This window comes from Schistocerca serialis, chromosome 4, assembly GCF_023864345.2.
Source record: "Schistocerca serialis cubense isolate TAMUIC-IGC-003099 chromosome 4, iqSchSeri2.2, whole genome shotgun sequence".
In the NCBI taxonomy this organism is placed as follows: domain Eukaryota; kingdom Metazoa; phylum Arthropoda; class Insecta; order Orthoptera; family Acrididae; genus Schistocerca; species Schistocerca serialis.
Window position 1 is genome coordinate 587,092,915 of NC_064641.1, and position 25,709 is coordinate 587,118,623.

A 25,709-nucleotide genomic window follows, 5' to 3' on the forward strand; every position below is an offset into this window, starting at 1 on the left:
GTGCGGGTCTCCCGCATCATCCCCTACACTCCTCGGAGTATGGGACCTCATCATCATCATCATCATCATCATCATCATCATCATCATAATCATCAATCATGGTAGTAGTAGAAATCATAATACAGGCATAATGTCATGTGGCTGGGATCTTTTCATACCTACTGTGTAGCAGCTGAATACCGAATGGACATGAAGTACCACCAGAGTCAACTGTCATGGGCAACAATATTCTGAAAACTGCAGACTGCAATAGTAGATAGATGGACCATAGTGCAGCTTATCACTTTTCTTTTCAGTGTTTGAAAACAACAACAACAACAACCACCACCACCACCACCACCACCACCACCACCACCACAACTGACAAATAGCAATACACAGTCCTGAACCACAAGCTCACTGTCTACATCTACAGTCCGCAAGCCACCTTACAGTATGCGGCAGATGGTACTTTCCCTGCTCCAGTCATGAAGTGTACACTGGAAGATTAACTGTTGGTAAGTCTCCATGTGAGCTAAAATCTCTCTAGTTTTTTACCTTTATAGTCTTATTTTGCCAGAATCTGTGGTGAACACAGAGTGTGAAAGAGAAGTAGGAGGCAGATGTGCAGTTGCTCAGTGGTGGAGGAAGCTCGCAGGATAGGGAACATAAGAGCCCGACACAAAACCAGATGGTGAGCACATATTTAATGGTCAACCCAGTAGTCTACCAAAAGCAATGCATTCACAGCTCTCACAGAATAGTGCAATAGCAAAACACAGAATTAATTTATGATTACAAATCAAACACTAAATCAACACCGTGCAAGGCGGACCACTGCGGATTATGCAATTTGAATGGGAAGTGCACCAGACTCTCAGCCGAAAATAATTTTTAATAAATGAAGTCTGACTACCTAAAAGAAAAAACAACCCAAAGAGCACTATCACAGTAACAGAAAGCAGTATACTAACTGACTCTTCTATGAGTCTAAGCTATCAAAAATTTGAACAGTAAGGCACACAGTGATGCTGAAAATTTCTCTTGCAGCATCTGCCACTTCAGTTGGTTGAGCATTTCCATGATGTTTTCACGCTTGCTAAATAACCTGTAATGAAAAACAGTGCTCTCCTTTGGATCATCTCTATTCCTCTGCCAATCCTATCTGGCAAGGATCACAGACTAATGAGCAATTTTCAATTATAGTTCAAACAAAATGTTTGTAAGCTGCCTTCTTTGTGGGTGGACTACTCTTCCTGAGGATTCAGGCAGCCAATCTCAGTCTGGCATCTGCCTCACCTGCAGTAAGTTTTATGTGGTCATTCCAAATTAAATTTCTTCACACACACACACACCTTCTAGATGTCATATGAAAGTGGCTGCTTCCAGTGACTCTTCTGCAATCGTGTAATGATAGAATACTTGGTCTTTTTACCTATTTAATGCAAAATATGTTACATCTATCCGTGGGCTTCCATGGCCAGTGTCATTGTAAACTACTAAAACAACTAAACTGCTGACATTTCGATCAATTTACTGCGGTCCCCAATTTTTATCCAAAATACATTACATTTGTTTATGTTGAGAGCCAACCTACACTCCCTGCACCTAGTGTCATCCTACTGCAGGTCTTCCTGCATTTTGCTATAATTTTCTAATGTTGCGCGAGCGAGTGTATACCTGTCCCTTTTTTCCCCCTAAGGTAAGTCTTTCCGCTCCCGGGATTGGAATGACTCCTTAACCTCTCCCTTAAAACCCACATCCTTTCATCTTTCCCTCTCGTCCCCTCTTTCCTGATGAAGCAACCGTGGGTTGTGAAAGCTTGAAATTTGTGTGTGTGTTTGTGTGTTTTTTTTATTGTGTCTATCTATTTCTCGTTTGGTAAGTCACAGCATCTTTTTTTAATATAAAGTATGAAGTATGAAACTTACAATTACAGCACTGGTAATAACCATAAGAAAGGTTGATACTAGGTGTAGGAGTCATTTGTTTTCCCGAAGTTACACAAGTTTTGCCGAACCAGCACTAGGGTGCTACTGGACAGGAACTGTTGTGTCACTCATAAATCATAAGCCACAACATGGCTCAGATTATCTGCATTCAGTGAAGTAACATGCATATTCATCTACATCTACATCTACATTTATACTCCGCAAGCCACCCAACGGTGTGTGGCGGAGGGCACTTTACGTGCCACTGTCATTACCTCCCTTTCCTGTTCCAGTCGCGTATGGTTCGCGGGAAGAACGACTGTCTGAAAGCCTCCGTGCGCACTCTGATCTCTCTAATTTTACATTCGTGATCTCCTCGGGAGGTATAAGTAGGGGGAAGCAATATATTCGATACCTCAGCCAGAAACGCACCCTCTCGAAACCTGGTGAGCAAGCTACACCGCGATGCAGAGCGCCTCTCTTGCAGAGTCTGCCACTTGAGTTTATTAAACATCTCCGTAACGCTATCACAGTTACCAAATAACCCTGTGACGAAACGCGCCGCTCTTCTTTGGATCTTCTCTATCTCCTCCGTCAGACCGATCTGGTACGGATCCCACACTGATGAGCAATACTCAAGTATAGGTCGAACGAGTGTTTTGTAAGCCACCTCCTTTGTTGATGGACTACATTTTCTAAGCACTCTCCCAATGAATCTCAACCTGGTACCCGCCTTACCAACAATTAATTTTATATGATCATTCCACTTCAAATCGTTGCGCACGCATACTCCCAGATATTTTACAGAAGTAACTGCTACCAGGGTTTGTTCTGCTATCATATAATCATACAATAAAGGATCCTTCTTTCTATGTATTCGCAATACATTACATTTGTCTATGTTAAGGGTCAGTTGCCACTCCCTGCACCAAGTGCCTATCCGCTGCAGATCTTCCTGCATTTCGCTACAATTTTCTAATGCTGCAACTTCTCTGTATACTACAGCATCATCCGCGAAAAGCCGCATGGAACTTCTGACACTATCTACTAGGTCATTTATATATATTGTGAAAAGCAATGGTCCCATAACAGTCCCCTGTGGCACGCCAGAGGTTACTTTAATGTCTGTAGACGTCTGTCCATTGATAACAACATGCTGTGTTCTGTTTGCTAAAAACTCTTCAATCCAGCCACACAGCTGGTCTGATATTCCGTAGGCTCTTACTTTGTTTATCAGGCGACAGTGCGGAACTGTATCGAACGCCTTCCGGAAGTCAAGAAAAATAGCATCTACCTGCGAGCCTGTATCTAATATTTTCTGGGTCTCATGAACAAATAAAGCGAGTTGGGTCTCACACGATCGCTGTTTCCGGAATCCATGTTGATTCCTACATAGTAGATTCTGGGTTTCCAAAAACGACATGACAAAAAACATGTTCGAAAATTCTACAACAGATCGATGTCAGAGATATAGGTCTATAGTTTTGCGCATCTGCTCGACAACCCTTCTTGAAGACTGGGACTATCTGTGCTCTTTTCCAATCATTTGGAACCCTCCGTTCCTCTAGAGACTTGCGGTACACGGCTGTTAGAAGGGGGGCAAGTTCTTTCGCGTACTCTGAGTAGAATCGAATTGGTATCCCGTCAGGTCCAGTGGACTTTCCTCTATTGAGTGATTCCAGTTGCTTTTCTATTCCTTGGACACTTATTTCGATGTCAGCCATTTTTTCATTTGTGCGAGGATTTAGAGAAGGAACTGCAGTGCGGTCTTCCTCTGTGAAACAGCTTTGGAAAAAGGTGTTTAGTATTTCAGCTTTACGCGTGTCATCCTATGTTAATGCCATCATCATCCCGGAGTGTCTGGATATGCTGTTTCGAGCCACTTACTGATTTAACGTAAGACCAGAACTTCCTAGGATTTTCTGTCAAGTCGGTACATAGAATTTTACTTTTGAATTCACTGAACGCTTCACGCATAGCCCTCCTTACGCTAACTTTGACATCGTTTAGCTTCTGTTTGTCCGAGAGGTTTTGGCTGCGTTTAAACTTGGAGTGGAGCTCTCTTTGCTTTCGCAGTAGTTTCTTAACTTTGTTGTTGTACCACGGTGGGTTTTTCCCCGTCCCTCACAGTTTTACTCGGCACGTACCTGTCTAAAATGCATTTTACGATTGCCTTGAACTTTTTCCATAAACACTCAACATTGTCAGTGTCAGAACAGAAATTTTCGTTTTGATCTGTTAGGTAGTCTGAAATCTGCCTTCTATTACTCTTGCTAAACAGATAAACCTTCCTCCCTTTTTTATATTCCTATTAACTTCCATATTCAGGGATGCTGCAACGGCCTTATGATCACTGATTCCCTGTTCTGTACATACAGAGTCGAAAAGTTCGGGTCTGTTTGTTATCAGTAGGTCCAAGATGTTATCTCCACGAGTCGGTTCTCTGTTTAATTGCTCGAGGTAATTTTCGGATAGTGCACTCAGTATAATGTCATCGATGCTCTGTCCCTACCACCCGTCCTAAACATCTGAGTGTCCCAGTCTATATCTGGTAAATTGAAATCTCCACCTAAGACTATAACATGCTGAGAAAATTTATGTGAAATGTATTCCAAATTTTCTCTCAGTTGTTCTGCCACTAATGCTGCTGAGTCGGGAGGTTGGTAAAAGGAGCCAATTATTAACCTATCTCGGTTGTTGAGTGTAACCTCCACCCATAATAATTCACAGGAACTATCCACTTCTACTTCACTACAGGATAAACTACTACTAACAGCGACGAACACTCCACCACCGGTTGCATGCAATCTATCCTTTCTATCTCTGGCTTAAGCCAGCTTTCTGTACCTATAACGATTTCAGCTTTGGTGCTTTCTATCAGTGCTTGAAGTTCCGGTACTTTACCAACGCAGCTTCGACAGTTGACAATTACAATACCGATTGCTGCTTGGTCCCCGCATGTCCTGACTTTGCCCCGCACCCGTTGAGGCTGTTGCCCTTTCTGTACTTGCCCAAGGCCATCTAACCTAAAAAACCGCCCAGCCCACGCCACACAACCCCTGCTACCTGTGTAGCCGCTTGTTGCGTGTAGTGGACTACTGACCTATCCAGCGGAACCCGAAACCCCACCACCCTACGGCGCAAGTCGAGGAATCTGCAGCCCACACGGTCGCAGAACCGTCTCGGCCTCTGATTCAGACCCTCCACTCGGCTCTGTACCAAAGGTCCGCAGTCAGTCCTGTTGATGATGCTGCAGATGGTGAGCTCTGCTTTCATCCCGCTAGCGAGACTGGCAGTCTTCACCAAATCAGATAGCTGCCGGAAGCCAGAGAGGATTTCCTCCGATCCATAGCGACACACATCATTGGTGCCGACATGAGCGACCACCTGCAGATGGGTGCACCCTGTACCCTTCATGGCATCCGGAAGGACCCTTTCCACATCTGGAATGACTCCCCCCGGTATGCACACGGAGTGCACATTGGTTTTCTTCCCCTCTCTTGCTGCCATTTCCCTAAGGGGCCCCATTACGCGCCTGACGTTGGAGCTCCCAACTACCAGTAAGCCCACCCTCTGCGACTGCCCGGATCTTGCAGACTGAGGGGCAACCTCTGGAACATGACAAGCAGCCATGTCAGGCCGAAGATCAGTATCAGCCTGAGACAGAGCCTGAAACCGGTTCGTCAGACAAACTGGAGAGGCTTTCCGTTCAGCCCTCCGGAATGTCTTTCGCCCCCTGCCACACCTTGAGACGACCTCCCACTCTACCACAGGTGAGGGATCAGCCTCAATGCGGGCAGTATCCCGGGCAACCACAGTCGTAGTCCGATCAGGGGATGCGTGGGACGAGCTGGCCGTCCCCGACAAACCCCCATCCGGACCCCCCACAGTGATGCCCATTGGCAACAGCCTCAAGCTGTGTGACCGAAGCCAACACTGCCTGAAGCTGGGAGCGAAAGGATGCCAACTCAGCCTGCATCCGAACACAGCAGTTGCAGTCCCTCTCCATGCTAAAAACTGTTTTGCAAAGAATGTCTGAACTAATCTACAGAGAGCGCAAACAAATCAACAAAATTTAAACGGTCATTAAAATACAAGATTGCCTAGTAAATGCAGTAATGCTGCTACTTGCGCACTGCTGACACTGCTCGGCGGCGGAAGGAGACTACGCGAATTTACACTATTCAGGTACTAAAACGCGATGCTACACTCTCAAATACTATAATACGCCCGAAATTTATGAATTAAACAATGCAAGTACCAAAAACACGGAAAGAAATTAAGAATTAAACTATGTAACAAATGAGTGAGCTAGGAGTATACGACTTGCTGCTGCAGCTCCTTATCCAACGGCGGCAGGGAGCACACTGACTGACCAACCGACACTGGCCATTCAAAACAAAAACAGAAGACAAATGACTACGCGAATTTACACTATTCAGGTACTAAAACGCGATGCTACAACTCTCAAATACTATAATACGCCCGAAATTTATGAATTAAACAATGCAAGTACCAAAAACACGCAAAGAAATTAAGAATTAAACTATGTAACAAATGAGTGAGCTAGGAGTATACGACTTGCTGCTCAGCTGCTTATCCAACGGCAGCAGGGAGCACACTGACTGTGACCAACCGACACTGGCCGTTCAAAACAAAAACAGAAGACTACGCGAATTTACACTATTCAGGTACTAAAACGCGATGCTACAACTCTCAAATACCATAATACGCCCAAAATTTATGAATTAAACAATGCAAGTACCAAAAACACGCAAAGAAATTAAGAATTAAACTATGTAACAAATGAGTGAGCTAGGCAGTTGCTTTAATTAGGCTTACTTATGAGCTTCAGTACCATAATTACTGTATTTCTAATTATGTGAGAACTGACAACATGTGTGAAAGAAAGAACAAAAGCATTACAATCACTGAAAAACTATGGATTTTGAGGGTAGCGAATGAAAATAGTAATATAAAGTGAGTGAATTAGAAATTGCTATGTCTACCAAAAATTCTATTGTAGTGAAGGCAGTGGAAATTGAGGACAGCACAATTGTGTTTGGAATTCCTGCTAGTACGTCGACATGCATTCAGGGTGGGAAATATAAAGATGTGGAGAACTTCAGTGGATCCAGCCGGCAACAAACAGCAGAAGGCTTTCCTGCTAGCAGCCCAATGCTTTGAGGCTTTGTGAAAAAGCAACTAAATTGTTGGTCAACTCCGTATGGAAAGTTCAAGGCTTCAGTAGCTTGGCTGCATAAATTGAGGTTAGACATGGCATCAGTTGTCAGAATGTGTATGACAAAAGCAAAAGTGTTGATCCTGAGACAGTGCAAGATTGGATAGAAATTCGTCTGAAAGAATGATACACTCCTAAAAACATTGTCAGTGCAGATAAGACAGGCCTATTTTACAATGTAATGCTTGACTGCACAAAGGAATTCAATGGCAAGAACTGCCATGGAGGAAAAACAATTAAACAATGTGCAAGAGTTCTGTTATGTAATAATAGTGGTAGAAGTGAGAAGCTGATTTAAAAGAAAGTCTTTCATGCTTGGAACCAATGAATTAATGAAAGACCACGACCACAGAAGGAGAATAACTGTCAAATGTTATCGCTCAAAGTAAGGCTGGCTTTCAAACAAGAACAAAATTGTCTCTTAGATGTCCTCCAGCCTGAATTTCACAGAATTATAATACAGGTGCTTCCAGCAATTATAATATTCATATCCTGTTCAAGCTTGGAACAACAATCTGTTAACCCCCGCCCAAGTCCAAAACTTCTCAAAACATTCAGACAGAACCACTATAAAAGTGCATTCTTCACCAAACTAAATAACACACAAATAACTAGGAATATTATCACATAACACCAACAGTGTTAACAGTATGACAAGGCATATTTCTTAGGCTACAGACAAAATATTTTGAGTAAAAGCAATATACAATTAAAAACTTCAAAACATTATTTATCATTACTCACTGGTATCTTGGAAGTTCGCAGAAATTCCAACAATGCTTCAAGTGAGCCAAGGGTAGATGCCTGCACATACACCCCTCTTTCAGCAAGCTTTATTTTGCTTAAAGCTGAACGCAATTCTCTTGCAACTTCATCTCGCAAGATGTCCACTTCATCTGGCTTTTGTGCAACTAGCAAATTGAGCCCTATAGAAAAGAAACAGAATAAACTGATACATCATCACAATATTTTATTTTCCAGGCAGATTAAAATATGCCACCATTAAACCTCTTTATATGAGAGGTTTTAAACAGACTTAAATAATTATCACCCAATTTCCCCACTGAAATCTCAATTTTTGAAAAGAAATGTATTGAGGAGTAGCCTCAAATTTAAATAGGAACTATTTACTTTGGACATCACACTTTGGATTCCAGAAGGGTTCCTCAATGAAGAATGCTGTTTGTATGCTCGCTCACCAAGCATTAAATAATTAAATAATAATAATTAAGTAATAAAATATTGACAAGTGGTATTTTTTTATCATTCCAATGCATTTTATTGTGTAAAACACATTGGTTTCTTAGAACAACTTAAGTTTTGTGCAACTGATGGCTTTACACGCAACTGGTTTCCATCATGCTTAAACAGAATACAAATAGTTGGGCTGAATAGTGCAAGCATTGTTGGATGGCCGGAAAATTTTAGTGACTGGTGAGGAATCACAAAGGGAATCCCACAGGGTTCAATTTGGGTCCACTTCTGTTCTTTACAAATGTAAATAAACTTCCATTTGACATTCATCAGGCATAGATGGCCTTTTCTGCAGATAACACTAGGGCTATAATGGACCCCATAAAAGAGGAAACAATGGAAGCAATTGTTAAAATTTTAAAGAATTATTAAATGATTCTCTGAAAATGGACTCACTCTAAATTTTGAGAACACACGCTATATTCAGTTTTATATAATACAGTCCAACAAACAACTGATGTAGCACACGAACAGACATCAGCAAACATGGTAGAATGCTCCCCAGATTCCTGGCTGTATGTACTGATTAAAATTTGAACTGACATGCTAGAACAACTACCATTGCTATTTCTATAATTTTTAGTCTTAGAAAGAAACGAATCAACACCCTAACAAACTTTGCAGATTTCCACTCAATGTCTTAGGGAATAATTTTCTGGAGTAACTCATCACTTAAAAGTAAAAAATGAGCAGAAAGAACAATATGTGGTGTCGAATAGCAGTTTTTTTTGTTTTGTTTGTTTGTGTGTGTGTGTGTGTGTGTGTGTGTGTGTGTGTGTGTGTGTGTGTTCCAATTTAAAAAAGTTGTAACTAAACATAAGAAGTTTGTTAAATTATAAGCTGAGCTTCTCACAACAATGCACAACAGTGAAAAATCTAAAGGCAGTTATTTGTGAGTGGCATCTTTTGGAAATTACAAAAACTGAACAGATGCATCTTGGTGGATGCGAGATAGTGTCGCGTTACAGAAGAAGTAATCTGAAGAAGGGCGGGAATGGTTATGCATACAGAAAGTGGAATAAAGTTCCAGCCATAGACGTCAGTAAATACTGTACTGAAACCTATGCGAGTGATGTGCTTCAGTAGCAGACTTGGAAACATACACAATAGTAAGTCTGACAATCTATATACACACAGCAGGAGATTTTCTAAAAAAAATTTAAGCAATTGGAGAGGACAACAGTAAGAATTAGTAGAAATAACTGGGAATCGACTGCACAGGGAAATTTCAATACTTTTTATCTCAGATAGTAATGATCAAGGACTTCTTAAGTTACTGATGTCCAGCTTTGGTGTGATCCCCATAGTAACACCCCCAACAAGAACAGGACATACAGTAACAGCAAATGATAATTTATTTCTAAATTCATGTGCCTTTTCAAAAAAATCTGAATCCCAAGATGGTCTATTTGGTCATGATGGTCCAATGGCAGCAATGGCAACTATGAAAGAAAAGGAAAATTTCGCAGAATTCTAAATGTTAACTCAGTTACATCTTCAGGGTGGAAGGACACACAGAAATTCAATTATAATCCATTATGTAAAATTCACTAGTATGTAACCAAGAAAACAAAAACCACACCCAATGAACAAAAAATTCAATATTCTGAGGAGAGAGCAGAGAAAATTTGGAGCAGTTTTAGGCATCGTTTAACTTAGTAAACCAAAAATATTCCACTCTTGAATGACTAGCAGTGGGGCATAGGACACAAAATTCGGAACACTGGCTATTAAATTCACAAAAATCTTTCTAAAAGTAGCTGGAAACACTGGCAAAAAACTATTCATCAATGGTGGAACCATTTGATGTATTCAGAAAAGCATGGCACACTCCACCACCAGACACCTGTTTTGCCAAATCCTTTATTAGAGGAGTCACAAAAATTATTAGGGACTAAAATGTACTAAATCTTCTGGCTATGATGCTATCTCAGCCAAAGTACAACAATTCTGTGCTACCTTGGTAGCACCATCCTCGTATTACCTTTGTAACCAATCAATGAATCAAGGTGCAATTCATGAAAGACAGAAGTATGCAATAGTAACATCCATTTATAAAAGCTGGAGATAGGTCACCGACCTCAATGGAAGAAAAAGGAAATAACGTATGGATTCTTCATTCTAACAATATTATCATCATTTGAGATGCAACACTACTACTTATGAGTACAGATGGGCAAAATGGTCTGCTATAGCCTTGTTGAAAGTAAAATCCCAGCATCCATAAAAAAAAAAAAAGTTGGACAGTCTTGTGCAACTCTGTGTTGGATTTCTGTCTGAAAATACAGCCATTCAAAACAGAATTCACAAACACAATTACACACTTTTACATCTATACAACAAAGAACCTTGCACTGAAAAACACGAACAAAAAAACAGCTTCTGAAAAGGAAGAAGAATGAACCCTGAAACATTCTTAAGATTAATGGAATTAAAATATAATACACTCCTGGAAATGGAAAAAAGAACACATTGACACCGGTGTGTCAGACCCACCATACTTGCTCCGGACACTGCGAGAGGGCTGTACAAGCAATGATCACACGCACGGCACAGCGGACACACCAGGAACCGCGGTGTTGGCCGTCGAATGGCGCTAGCTGCGCAGCATTTGTGTACCGCCGCCGTCAGTGTCAGCCAGTTTGCCGTGGCATACGGAGCTCCATCGCAGTCTTTAACACTGGTAGCATGCCGCGACAGCGTGGACGTGAACCGTATGTGCAGTTGACGGACTTTGAGCGAGAGCGTATAGTGGGCATGCGGGAGGCCGGGTGGACGTACCGCCGAAATGCTCAAAACGTGGGGCGTGAGGTCTCCACAGTACATCGATGTTGTCGCCAGTGGTCGGCGGAAGGTGCACGTGCCCGTCGACCTGGGACCGGACCGCAGCGACGCACGGATGCACGCCAAGACTGTAGGATCCTACGCAGTGCCGTAGGGGACCGCACCGCCACTTCCCAGCAAATTAGGGACACTGTTGCTCCTGGGGTATCGGCGAGGACCATTCGCAACCGTCTCCATAAAGCTGGGCTACGGTCCCGCACACCGTTAGGCCGTCTTCCGCTCACGCCCCAACATCGTGCAGCCCGCCTCCAGTGGTGTCGCGACAGGCGTGAATGGAGGGACGAATGGAGACGTGTCGTCTTCAGCGATGAGAGTCGCTTCTGCCTTGGTGCCAATGATGGTCGTATGTGTGTTTGGCGCCATGCAGGTGAGCGCCACAGTCAGGACTGCATACGACCGAGGCACACAGGGCCAACACCCGGCATCATGGTGTGGAGAGCGATCTCCTACACTGGCCGTACACCACTGGTGATCGTCGAGGGGACACAGAATAGTGCACGGTACATCCAAACCGTCATCGAACCCATCGTTCTACCATTCCTAGACCGGCAAGGGAACTTGCTGTTCCAACAGGACAATGCACGTCCGCATGTATCCCGTGCCACCCAACGTGCTCTAGAAGGTGTAAGTCAACTACCCTGGCCAGCAAGATCTCCGGATCTGTCCCCCATTGAGCATGTTTGGGACTGGATGAAGCGTCGTCTCACGCGGTCTGCACGTCCAACACGAACGCTGGTCCAACTGAGGCGCCAGGTGGAAATGGCATGGCAAGCCGTTCCACAGGACTACATCCAGCATCTCTACGATCGTCTCCATGAGAGAATAGCAGCCTGCATTGCTGCGAAAGGTGGATATACACTGTACTAGTGCCGACATTGTGCATGCTCTGTTGCCTGTGTCTATGTGCCTGTGGTTCTGTCAGTGTGATCATGTGATGTATCTGACCCCAGGAATGTGTCAATAAAGTTTCCCCTTCCTGGGACAATGAATTCACGGTGTTCTTATTTCAATTTCCAGGAGTGTATGTTAATAGAATCTGATTGACTCTGAAGGATTATTGAGATTCTTGGGAGAGCCAGCCATGACGAAACTATTCTACCTGGTGTGCAAGGTATAGCGGTTGGACGAAACTATGGGAACACCATGAAAAATGCATCCTTGAACATAAATGCAGGTGCTAGCCAAGCCTACAGGTTGTGCTGCGGTATTTGACCATGAAAGGAAGCGGACATCGAGGTCATTACAGATGGAGCACAAGCTCTGATTGTGTCAAGGATGGGAAAGGAAATCAGCCATGCCCTTTCAAAGGAATCATCCCGGCATTTGCCCGGAGCAATTTAGGGAAACCATGGAAAACTTAGACCTGGATGACCAGACACAGGTTTGAACCATTGTCCTCCCGAATACGAGTCCAGTGTGCTAACCACTGCACCACGTCACTCGGTGACAACAAAAATCACCTGTGCAATGTCTCAGTATACTGCAAGTGTCAGTTGTGGTCAGGACACTGTTCTGTGTAGTTGTGAGTGCATTATCTTGGAGTTAAGTGAATTCAAATGTGGGCAAATTATTGTTATTCATATGGTAGGTGTTTCCATAACCAAGATAGCAGAAATGTTTGGCCTCTCAATAGGTGCCGTATTGAAGATTTATACTGCTTACAGGGGAAACCGAAAAACATCATTTACAAAGCCACAACATGGATGCAAGCATGTGCTGAGCAATCATGACAGAAGGTCACTGAAGGGGATTGTGACAACATATTAGAGGAGGACATTGCAGAAGTTGCAGCAGAACTGAATGTCACACTCATGAACCCTGTCAGCAGCAAAACACTGCAGAGGGATCTCCATAAGCAGGAAATTGCAGGGTGAACTTTAATTTCAAAACCACTCATTAGTAACCCAAATACTCATAACAGGAAAACATGGTGCCAAAGCCATAAAACTTGGACTATGAAGCAATGGAAGAAAGTCTTTTGGTTGGAAGAGTCTTGCTCCTTGATTACATGTCCCAAGAGCAAAGTTAGGTGGAAATACAGCGATGATTTGGGCAGCCATGTCATGTTGTTCCATGGGCCCCATGGATACTCTTGCAACGTCATATTACTGCCAATGACTATGCGATCATTAGTTGATCAGGTCCATCTCAAAGTACAGCGTTCATTCCACAGTGGCAATGCTGTGTTCCAAGATGAAAAAGCTCCCGTTCACACAGCGCGCATTATCCAGGACTGGTATGTAAGCACAAAAGTGAACTGTTCCATCTGCCCTGGCCACCACAGTCATCAGATATCAATGTTATTGTGACTCTGTGGTCTATGTTGGAGAGGAGGGTGCACAATCGCTATCCACCTCCATCTTTGCTACCTGAACTTCCCACTTTGCACTAAGAATGGTAAAGGATTCCCTTGAAAAACCATACGGGAGCTTTTATCATCCATTCTGGGATGATTGGAAGCTGTTTGGAATGCCAATAGGTTTCATACACCGTATTACGTAGGTAACGTGTTGCGTTTCTGGTGTTTCCTTATTTTTGTCCACACTCGGTATATAAGACAGGCAAATTACCATTACACTCTAAGAAGACTCTAGTAATTCCAATTCCAAACTGAGCAGATGGTCATGTGATGATGATGATTGGTTAGTGGGGCGCTCAACTGCATGGTCATCAGTGCCCGTACAAAGTCCCAATGTTTACAATTTCTACACGGATCATTTTCTTTTCACAATCTAGCCACTCTCACAAATGATGATGATGATGATGATGATGATGATGATGACAACACAAACACTCAGTCCCCAGGCAGAGAAAATCCCCAACCTGGCTGGAAATCGAACCCGGGACCCCGTGATCCAGAGACAGCAACGCTAGCCCCTAAACCACGAGCTGCGGACAGAGATACTGACGTGTGAATATTACCCAACCAGAATCTAATAAGTCATGGTTGCAAAATACTGACACACATTATTTACAAAAGAATGGGAAAAAAAACTGATAAGAGGTCAACCTCAGAAATCAATTTGGATTCTGGAGAAAAATAGGATCATGTGAGGCAATACTGATATTACAACTTATCGTGAAGACAGTTTAAGGGAAGGTTAAACTATGTTTAGTAAATTTGTAGATTTGTAAATTTAATATTTACTGGAATACAGTCTTTTAAATTCCAAAGGCACTAGGAATAAAATAAAGGGAGCATATGTTTATCTACAACCTATACAGAAAAAGAGACTGCATCTAGAAGAGCTGAAAAATATGAAACAAATGCTATAGATGTGAAGGGAATGAGACGGGGTTGTAGCTTATACCTGGTGTGATTCAATCTGAACACTGAGCAAGATGTGAAGGAACCAAGGAGAAAGTTCGGAAGAGAATTAAAGTTCAGGGAGAAGAAATAGAAACTACGAGGTTTGCCGATGACATATAATTATATCAGAGATGGCAAAGGACTTGCAACAGCACGTGAACGGAACATACAATGACTTTAAAAGAAGTTGTAAGATGATCATGATCGAAAGTAAAACAAGGGTAATGGAATGTAGCTGAATTAAATCAGGTGATACTGAGGGAATTACATTAGGTAATGAAACACTGCAAGTAGCAGATGAGTTTCACTATTGGGAAAGTGATATAACTGATGACGGCAGAAGCAGAGAGGATACAAAATGCAGACAGGCAATAACAAGAAAAGCACTTCTGAGGTAGAGAAGTTTGTTAACAATTAATATAAATTTAGAGGGTATGACTTTTTCTTCTGAAGACATTTTTCTGATGTGCAGTCTTGTACAGAAATAAAATATGAAACAGTTCAGACAAAATGAAAACAGAAGCTTTTAAATGTGATGCTACATAGGAATACTGAAGATAAAACAGATAGTTCAAACAACTAATGAGGAGATGCTAAACCCAACAAGGGGAAAAATAAATTCATGGTGCAACATAACTAAAAGAAGTGATTAGCTGTTAATACATCCCAAAGGCATCAAGGCATCATCAATTTCGTAATGGAAGACAAGTGTGGGATGTAAAACTTGGACAGAGAAACCAAGACTTGAAACCATAAACAGGTTCAAAAGGATGTATGTTGCAGCAGTTATGCAAAGATGAAGATACCCAGGAAAGACAGACAAGCATGAAGAGCCGCATTAGATAACAATAACAACAACAACAACAACAACAACAGCCACCGCGACCACCACACCAAGAACAACAACTTCATTATGGAATAGAAGCACAATAATAGTCATTACTCTATCATGGACTAAGAGGAAACATATTGCTAATGATGCTTCATCCTTTTACACAACTTTAAAGAGCAAACAGAGTGAAAATTACTAACCTGCAATTGCTTTTTCTAATTCCTTTGCTGCTATCTTGACACCCTGTGCTGCTTGTATCTCCTTGTACTCCACATACGCATTCTGCAACAGGAAAGTACATATACTGATTTAATATTTCCTCAAACATACATCATCATACAAAGATCTCTCAAGAAACTTGTAAATTAGCTCAAAAGGGTGGTAAATGCTTCATTTTTCATAGCAAAATTTCTTCTGCAAATGTAAAATGTGTTTATTTCTTTTGCTCACCCACACTTATATTACAGTGCTTTAAACTTGATTCTCATCATATCCCTGAAGATACTCCTTCAAAATGGAATCTACAGAAAATGACTGACTGACTGAATAAGTAAACGAGTAGTAGCAGGAAAAGGCAGGCAGCTAGTAGTTCATTGCCTTGCATGAAATAAGTATGGATTGGAGGAAACGAGAGTAAACAGGGATGAACACGAAATGTCACTCACGATGTCACGAGAGGTACAGCAGGATAAAGACATTGTGACAGCCTGTTTCCTTCCTATAAACACTGCATGGTAATAAATAATCTATCCTGTTAATTGCATTCTACAGTTAAACCCCTATTTTACGTTTTCGTGTGGTCCAGACTTAAAAAAAATGCAAAACTGAAGAAAATGCAAAATTGAGGAAAATGTTAAAACATTCCCAAAATACAAGCAAAACATACGTAATTTGCAGCACATATGACTGAAACTCTAATCCTCTCCAACACAATATAAAATCTGTATAAGTGAAAGAAATTAAATGTGTAATACAATCTTATACAATAAATGGTGGTAATCAATTTCACCAGTTCTGAAAAATCACAGATATGTAACAGCAAGTAAAAACTCATCAAAAAACTGAGTGGTATCCGGGTACAAGGTAAATGAGCCTTTTCCAACATGCTACAACTATAAATTATATGTCATAACATCCAAAACATGCATTTTTGAGAGATCTTTCCTTTGTGCTCACTCAGAAAAAAACAAAAATTGAGTACATGATGAATTACACCAAAACTGTGAACACATTGAAAGACATCAGAATCTAACATATGGGGGGGGGGGGGGGGGGTGCACGCTTTTCCTTCTGTAGACAATGGCACAATGGCAGTGAATGCAGCATACTCCGGTGACACGAGTGCAGTGACCTCTAACATGTTCCTAGTAAACTTTTCCTTGTTCATTGTGCCAATGGATCCAGTATGTTTCACATTATCTTTTGCAGGAACTGATGTAATCGTGATGTATGGCACTGTGAAGGTGACCAGAAATGAGTCTATCAATTTAACAATCACTACAGCACTGAGTTCATACATTTATGGATGTGTTAGTGACAGGAGAATTTCAGCTGTAGTTAGAACTCTTTACGGAAATGTGTCTGTGGTTGCACAACGTGCAAAATATTTGTAAGGAGGAATAATATGAATGTTATTGGTCATCATTACACTTGCAGCAATATAAACTGTTCTTTTAGGTCCACGCCTAGCCACAAACTTGGAAATCATCACCCACAAACTTGGAAATCATCACACATACGGAAATGGAAAGCTAAATATTTATTTCATGCTTTGTTTTCTAATCAGACGGAAATATGAAAAGATCCAATACTGCAGAACATAGTGGTATTGCATTCATAAAAAAGTCCCCGACTGTCTTAACAATGTTAAAATGGACAATTTTTAGAATGTAGCAGGAAGCGAACCTACCACCTTTAACTCTGTATGCCACGACATTATTCATTACGCTACAGATTAATTCATGAGTTTTGTCTCTTATGATAAGATCTCTTGAAGCCTTCCATCTCTGATAATTTATTAAGGGACGTTTAATGATGGGGATGATGTGTTTGTGATACATTTTCAATGAACTGCTGCTTTGTAGTAACATACTGAAGCACACGCACTTCAAAGGAAATGAATAATCAAAATGCACACAGTTCACACTGGGGGTCATTCATATGCGTGCGCAAAAATTGATAGTTGAAAGCCCACTATTGACTTCATGACTGCAAAATGTAGTGTGCAGTCTACTCGACCCCACATTGAGTGGTCGAAGTGGAGCATTCTGCAATACTGCCAACGTGTGCCATTTGCACTTCAAACTCGCCACTTGCCATAGTGTAAACACAGCAAATTTCATGATAGTACATGTATACAAACAAGTTTTCCTTCATGTGTGGTACTTATTCATACCAAAGAATACGAAATAGCTGGTACTCCAGTGTTTCTCTGCCCCAGCAATTCATTACATTTATAACAATCTGTCTGCCATCACAATGTATTAAACATGACTGAGGACTGCAACAAAGACAAACAAGGCATCACCCAACAGTTCATTTAACGTGTCCTGTTAATTGTGGTGCTGCAAATAGCAAATGGAGAAGCCTATTTTGGCTGCAGTCATTTGAGGCTCAATATGTTCCAGATTGTGTTGACAAACTCCTAGAAGAACCACTGTAAGCAAAATTAATGTATGTTAGTGCAGGGCATATGGAGTATAGCTACATAAATTAAACCTAAGTGGAAGCTGCGGTCACTCCATTTGCTGTACACCAATCACATCTGCCATACTTTGGATCTAGCCACCAAATAAGCTTCCTGTTTATCACTCTATACGTTAGAAGACACTGCATTAGCATCAAGTCACCATGCTAAACAGCTACTGGCTGCAGGTGGAAAACAAACATCTGAGATGTTTTAATGTGGCAGTTTTCACCATATTTTGTAGCTTTCTGTTTATTTCACCAATTAGGCTATAAATTTTTGCTATTTTTGAGGTGAATATAAAATGAAAGAACTCTCAAAACAGCATGTTTTAATGTATAATTTGTCGCAGTAGTGTGTTGGGAAATGGCTCAATTACCACATACATTTGCAAAAGTCTTTTCAGTTATGTACCCTACAGTGTTACTAGTGGCAAAACCTACTTTTTTCCTAATAGGTTTATTACATGAAGTAAAATTTTCAAATTTCTCAGAGTTAGTAAGATTGCTACCTAGGAGGAGCAGAGTGAAGTTCTCTCACTGACTGATTAATAGCTTCTGTGCCTGTTTATAGATTATAATCCAGTAATTTAGGAATTTCAAATGCTTCGTAGGCTAAGGTCTCTAAACTTATTACATAGTGAGCTAAACAAAATGGCATGCACATGTTAATGCGAAAGTGTGGTGTGGTGGCTGCGTTGACTGTTCGGCGACATAACAATACACCAGCCAGTAGAAGCTCACTAGCTAGAAACGACCAACTTTTCTTGATTATGACCAGGCATATTCTTTAAAACTCAGTGTCTGAATTTAAAAGGTTGACGACTGATATTGATGCTAAATACAGTACATCAGGAATTCAAGGTGAGACTGAGTTATAAGTGGCACAAGAAAAGGTGGTGACTGGACCCCTTCATCACATACTGGCTCAGTTCAGAACACTTCCTGTCCCTCCGTCTCCACACCAGCCTAAAATATTCCTTAACTCCGCCACTACTCAGGTGCAAACCATCTGTCTTTTGTGCCACTTATAATTTGTTCAGTCACTTCAAATGTCAGTAGGAAGAAAACAGGATGAAGTCAAGCAAGACGAGTAAGAACAAAGAATCGAGGTCAACCATACTAGGAAGAAATGTAAAATTGGGGAATTTTCAGCAAAGATCTTTTAGTTTTTTCACAGGGGCCACGAATTTATGGTGTAGATCATGAAAGATGTAAAATCAGCAGTGCTGTTTTTCTGAAAGAACGCTGGGGGATGCGTACCCCTAAACTTTTTCATCGACAAAGTCTTTTTTTTTACGATGTTGAGATCTTGGAAGAACACCAAAGATTTATTTCACGGACGTAAATTTTTTATTTCATTTTTTTGTGTTGGTAATTGCAATATGAACGATACCAGTACGGTTTTTGGAGGGAAAAGCAATGTCATTGACTGTTTCAAGCATTTAGAAGCTGCGGCAACCGTTCTCGACAATTGAGTTGCTGGCAGCCAGTTCGACAAGCATTTAGAGCCCTCGCCCGCAAATAGTGGGCGATGGTAGTGCTAAACGGATATGCATACCACATTCTCTTGTATGTCTGGGTGTTTCTCAGCATTGCCTGCTTTATTTGAGCTGTAAAGTCAACTGAAGAGTCTGATACTTTTTTTTTTTATAGTTCTACATGTTGATGACGTCATGGCTAAAATCAGACGGGTGGTATCCCATGCTTCAGTTACAAGTAATTTTCGTTGATTATATCCAATGTCAGAGTGCCCTCAAAACTTTTTTTTTTTTTTTTTTTTTTTTTTTTTTTTTTTTTTTTTTTTAGAAAAAAAGGCACTGAAAATCGGAGAACATGAAATTGAAGTTCCACTGCATATAAGGCTCATTTCTTTGTCCATACAGCATTAACAACATGTAACACACGCAGCAATGAGAAGAATAAACAGATTCCATCAGTATGAGATTTTCATTCTGCAGCGGAGTGTGTGCTGATATGAAACTTCCTGGCAGATTAAAACTGTGTGCCAGGCCGAGACTCGAACTCGGGACCTTTGCCTTTCGCGGGTAAGTTCTCTACCAACTTAGCTACTCAAGCATGACTCATGCCCCATCCTCACAGCTTTACTTCTGCCAGTACCTTGTCTCCTACCTTCCAAACTTTACAGAAGCTCTCCCGCAAACCTTGCAGAACTAGTACTTCTGAAAGAAAGGATATTGCGGAGACATGGCTTAGCCACAGCCTGGGGGATGTTTCCAGAAAGGCAAAGGTCCCGAGTTCGAGTCTCGGCCCAGCACACAGTTTTCATCTGCCAGGAAGTTTCAGGTTCCATCAGTGTCAATGAGAAACTGGAGGAATTATGCATGCAAAATTTTAGAATTTAGCACTTAATTTCATTTAAAAATACATCTTAAGTAGTTCCAAATGACTTCACAGGCAGCCATGACAATTCTCTCTTTAAAAAAAAAAATTAATGCGAATTTTTGTTGAAGCTTCAAATTGAAGATCTGTCCAAAATTTCAATGTCTTTTCTTATCAACACATTACTGTACAGTAACTATGGCAGTAAATTAAAATTTTCTTGCTAAAATATGCACTTACAAGGAAAAACATTATGACTACTTTCTTAATCGCGTGTTGGCCCACCTCTGGAATTCAATGCAATACAGCAATGTTTCCGCGTGGCATGGATTCAAGACATTCTTGGTAAGTTTCCCATGGTACGCAGCATTAGATGTCTACACAGAGGTCATACCCATCTAATAATTTACGGACTGGAGATTTGTGGTTCCTGAAGTGTTATATCAGGTTCAGTTCTGGTGAATTTGGTGGCAAAAACATCAATATCAGTGCACTACCATGCTGCTCAAACTGTGATAGCTGGTCTTGTGAAGACCCAGTTAGCCTTCTGGAAAGTGCCCGCAGCCTTCGAGGAAGCATCAAGTATGAAGCATCAAGCCAGTGGTCGACAATAATGGTCATTTAGTCCACTGCTGTAACAGTGTCTTTGATTACTGCCAAACATCCTATGGACACCCAGATGAAAGTGTCCCCTACAGCACAACAGTGTCCCCATTTGCCTTATTCTGTGGTGCAGTGCATGTTTTGAGCAGCCAATTGCCTAGATGACAGCATATCCAAGCATGACCATCAAGCTGGTATAATAAGAAACATGATTCGTTTGACCAGACAACACATTTCTATTGGGTCATGTTCCAATATCGATTAGCCTGTGCCTGCTGCAATCACAACTTATGATGTCCAATCACACTTACGAATTGTCTGCTGCAGAGTTCTACATTAGACAATGTCTGCTGAATGGTATACTCAAAAACACTTGTGCCTGCACCAGCTTTGTACCCTGTTATCAGATGTGCTGCAGGTCACCACCTATCCCACTTTACATAGTGGACAAATCTCCAACCTTCACGTTCTGTGGTGAAACATCTATGTTAAACATCTTGTTGCCTGGCAAAGAGTTCTCGGGCTTCCAGCTGGGTGGCAGAAGCCCGAGAACTCTTCACCAGCTGTATATGCTGGGAAAGTATACATTCACATCTTGTTGCCTACTCATTGTTTCACCATCCTTCAACTGCTTTCCAGAGATGTTCACAACAGTAGCCCACAAACAGCAGTCCAGTGTTGCAGTTTCCTAGATGCTAGTTCTAGGCGCAATGCCATAAGAATCTGCTCTTTGGTAAAGTTGCTTGCTTCGGTTCATTTTCTCATTTGTAGTCCTTCCAGTCATTAGAATGATTCCCCATCCATCTCTGCTCTGCTTATATAATTTCCCGACAGTATTATGTGCCTACAGTACCGCCAGGTGGCATTCGACTTTGCAGCAGGTTGTGGCCATAATGTTTCGACTCATCTGTTTATATAGTATTTACAAATTAAAAAAAAAAAAACTAATTAAAACCATTGACTTTATCTAAATTATAGGCCAGTATCGACAGAAATGAAAAAACAACAAATTTGGATGTAAGTACATACCTTCACACGTAATTCCTTCATGGGCTGCGGCATCAGGAGGGATCTAATCTGCGTCACAATCGGACCATCTGTGCCTGCAAGGACCATGGTGTCACCTTCTCGAAGTCTTCCATTGACTAAAATTGCATCAATAGTTGTTCCCAGGCCAGGTATAGCTTTCACCTCCAAAACTGTTGCCTGTAAGGAAAATTTACAAGATTAGTAGCAGTTTTGAAACACCACACAGATTAGACAAAAATTAAATAATTTTTAAAAGTTCAGTTTTGTTCAGAGAAGCCTTCCAATTAATGGCAAGTATTAATAACAAAAACTAGACACCACAGTTTGTCACTGAATACGAGGATCACCCAGAAACTAATGTACCACGTTGTCTTTCCTCAGTCAACAACTGTGGTATGAACGTGAAATTTTAGGTATACATTATTTGATGTTTCTGGTACAAGCATGCAAATTTTTCAGTGCCTCTAACCAGCCCCAGATCTAAGATATTTCCAAAATGGGGCAAAAACTCTAGTGTTTGAGATGCAATGCAACAAAAAAATTTAAAAAATTCAAAAATATGTTCATTTTGTAGCACACATCTTTCTGAAGAGTTTGACACATATAAACATATATGTTCAAGGAAATGTAAGACATGTTATTTGGTCTCAAGTGTGCCAAAGTGCAGTGCCACATCTAATCGCACAGCTTTCTTCTATTGCACATAACAGTATTTTACTCTGTGGAATTCAAACATGTGTACAATGGAAACCATCAAACCTATATTCAGGACAGTGGGAATTAAAATGTCCTGTGGTGCCCCTGCTGCTCCCAGTCACCGGTTTGATGACTTCTTCAATCCTTAGGTCCCAGCATTTTTTCCTCTCTAATCTTGCTACAGCTTTACATGGCAGGCTTTCCTTTATGCAAAAGGATCTAGTGCCTCATCAAAGTTCATCAAACATTTTGCTACATGAAAAATCAAAATGTCATTGTCTAATACTGAAAAAGCCGTTAATATGAATAGTACCGAAGACTGGTGTGGTTTCTCAATCTGACTACGCTTTTTGTCACTATTTGCGAGATAAAACAAAATAGGCCTTTCTAATATTGCAGCAATTGTAACATACACCAAATAAGTGACACTCTTTAGGCACAAATGGTTATTATCTACCTCATTTACATAAAAAATGACATAATATAATTCACAAAGTGCCAATATCAAATGCCTATTAGGCCTACTACAAGCAAAGCGTTTTATGTTAGAAAACAGTTTCACATTTCGTTCATATGCTCCAGTTTCTCAAGCAGGAGATCAAAAAGTGATGGTTGTGGGGTGGTGGTGGTGGTGGTGGTGGTGGTGGTGGTGGTTGTTGTGGTAGTAGTAGTAGCAGCAGTAGTATTTTTATATAAATTTGAAATAGTCATATTCTTCCATATAATTTGTTTGGTGTCCCCATTTCTTCTCGTTCCTTGTTCTAACAAAAAATATTGCCATCACTAATTCTGTAACTATTCTTGCCATTGTCAAAACTTATTCTCCGGTTATCTTCGCAAACCCTGCCAGAATCACTGGTTCTGTTATCCATTGTTTATTTTCCAGTTAGGTGTTATTACATGTTCATATATGCTTTCTGCACTATTTCAAGAGTAGAAGTTAAGCAGCCGCTAACCGGGGACTGTACAAATGGTCCTTAGTGGTACAGAGTTACGGCAAAAATTTTCTATTAAAATTTCATTTTCTTGGATACACTGAGAAGATATTATATAATCTTTCTTAGCTGCTATTCCTGTCAGTCATTCATTTCCACTCTGGAAGTCTGAATCAATACTAATTATAAAAACAATTATCATTGGCACACCCAATCAACCACATAAAAAATCAGCAATTGGCATTCACCTGTTTGGGTTTATTTGGCTCAGTTCGTGTAGCACTGTCCCCTGTTGTCTGCGGGAAGGTTTTTTATTTCTAGATGCGATGGGGATTCCCCTGGCAGACGTCATGTACACTATTGCACGCATTCAAAAATCAACTTAAGATCTGTTCACTAGTCAATTTAGAATGTGTTCAAAAATATTCAAAAACAAACAGTCATGTATTTCAAAATCATACGGACAATTGACAGAACCAGGTGCACTGGATGCTAGGCGCTTTGTGGAATAAGGTTGTTTTTCTGCAACAAAGTGAATTTGGGGCCACCTGAAATTGCTGCCCAGAGCAAATACCCAGTTTGACACCCCCCGCTGCCCTTATCCCGGCCTGCCTCTGACAGAGCTATGTTTCAAAATGGTTTCTGTAAGTGATGTAGTTCAGAGGCAGTTTTGGTAGAGCTCCGAGATATGCAGCATTCCTGGCAATCATTCACAGCTGTCACACCTGACAAGATCCACTTGCAATTCGAGATGCCAAGAGGCAGCACAATTAATTCTGAAGCATGTATGAACACATTAACCAAAGTCAAAAAGCGTTTCCAGTGACTTCAGTGTGATAACAACCCAGTTGGCTGATTCAACATAACAACATTCAGCCTCCCACATGTTTGAAGATTTCAGAGTACATCACTAAACATGGTTTGACAGTGTCACCCTATCCCCCCCACAGCCCTGACCTAGTTCCCTCAGCCTTCCAGCTGTTTAGGCAGTTAAAGGATGCCACTCATGGAAAACATTTTGAGGACAACAAAGTGATTCGCACAGTGAGGAAATGGCTTTGTGACCAGAACAAGGAGTGGCACCGACAGGGTGTATAAGGCCCTTGTTTCGATGGATGAAGACCACAGGATGGGAAGGAGATGAATGGAAAAATAAGGAATGTAGAAGAAACATCATTCTTTCTTGTAAGCACCTTTCATTGTGTTCAATAAAAAGTTGTTGAAAAAAGAAGTGATGCATTTGCTTCTGAGCAACCCTCGTATGCTCAGAAACATGAACAAAAGAAAATCACACACTGAACTGGACAACTGCAAAAACATCAGCCTCCAAATGCTATACTAACAACCATGCCAACAAAATTTAAGAGGAAAGTTGAAAATATGACAATGCAATATCAAACTACAAAAATACTCATTAACTTCAGAACACAAAGTTAACTCTTCCTGTTGGCAGAAAAGGTTTACGGACTTCCATATACATAATCAATTCTTCCCTCCCAAAAAGTGAAATGGAACCTTTGAAACAAATATTTGGTATAAAAATAATGATTTGCAGAACAAGGGTGCAGATCTGCTTCCAAAGAAGAAGTTAATGTTCCAATTTTTTTTTTAATTTTAGACATTAGTTCCGTAGTACCAAATTGAGGAGCAAGTTTCCATGGTCATGGAACCTGTCAGTGCAAGAAATTACAACAGAAAAGTAATAACAGGTAATAAAATGTTTATGAATCCTAAAATGATGTCAATCTACAAATGTATGTAAATGCAATCAAAAATATAACACCGAAATCAGATTAATTTTTCAAGGAACTTCTCGACCGAATAGGAGTGACCCATGAGGAAACTTTTCAGTTTAGATTTGAAAGCACACGGATTACTGCTAAGATTTTTGAATTCTTGTGGTAGCTTACTGAAAATGGATACAGCAGAATACTGCATGCCTTTCTGCACAAGAGTCAAGGAAGCACAATCCATAAACAGACTGGATTTCTGCCTAGTATTAAATGAGTGAAAGCTGCTAATTATT

General features: G+C 40.9%; 1 protein-coding gene across 3 annotated transcripts in view; it reads right to left on the bottom strand.

Annotated features, from left to right (window-relative positions):
- LOC126475336 (eukaryotic translation initiation factor 5B) overlaps nt 1-25,709 on the bottom strand; it is a 425,184-nt gene that overhangs the window by 219,197 nt on the left and 180,278 nt on the right. For all 3 annotated transcript variants that reach the window (XM_050103135.1, XM_050103136.1, XM_050103134.1), the window contains exons 14-16: nt 22,053-22,229; nt 15,593-15,674; nt 7,897-8,078 (exon numbers count right to left, since the gene is read on the bottom strand). In XM_050103135.1, coding sequence (XP_049959092.1) covers nt 7,897-8,078; nt 15,593-15,674; nt 22,053-22,229 — 441 coding nt within the window. The remainder of the gene's footprint in view (nt 1-7,896; nt 8,079-15,592; nt 15,675-22,052; nt 22,230-25,709) is intronic.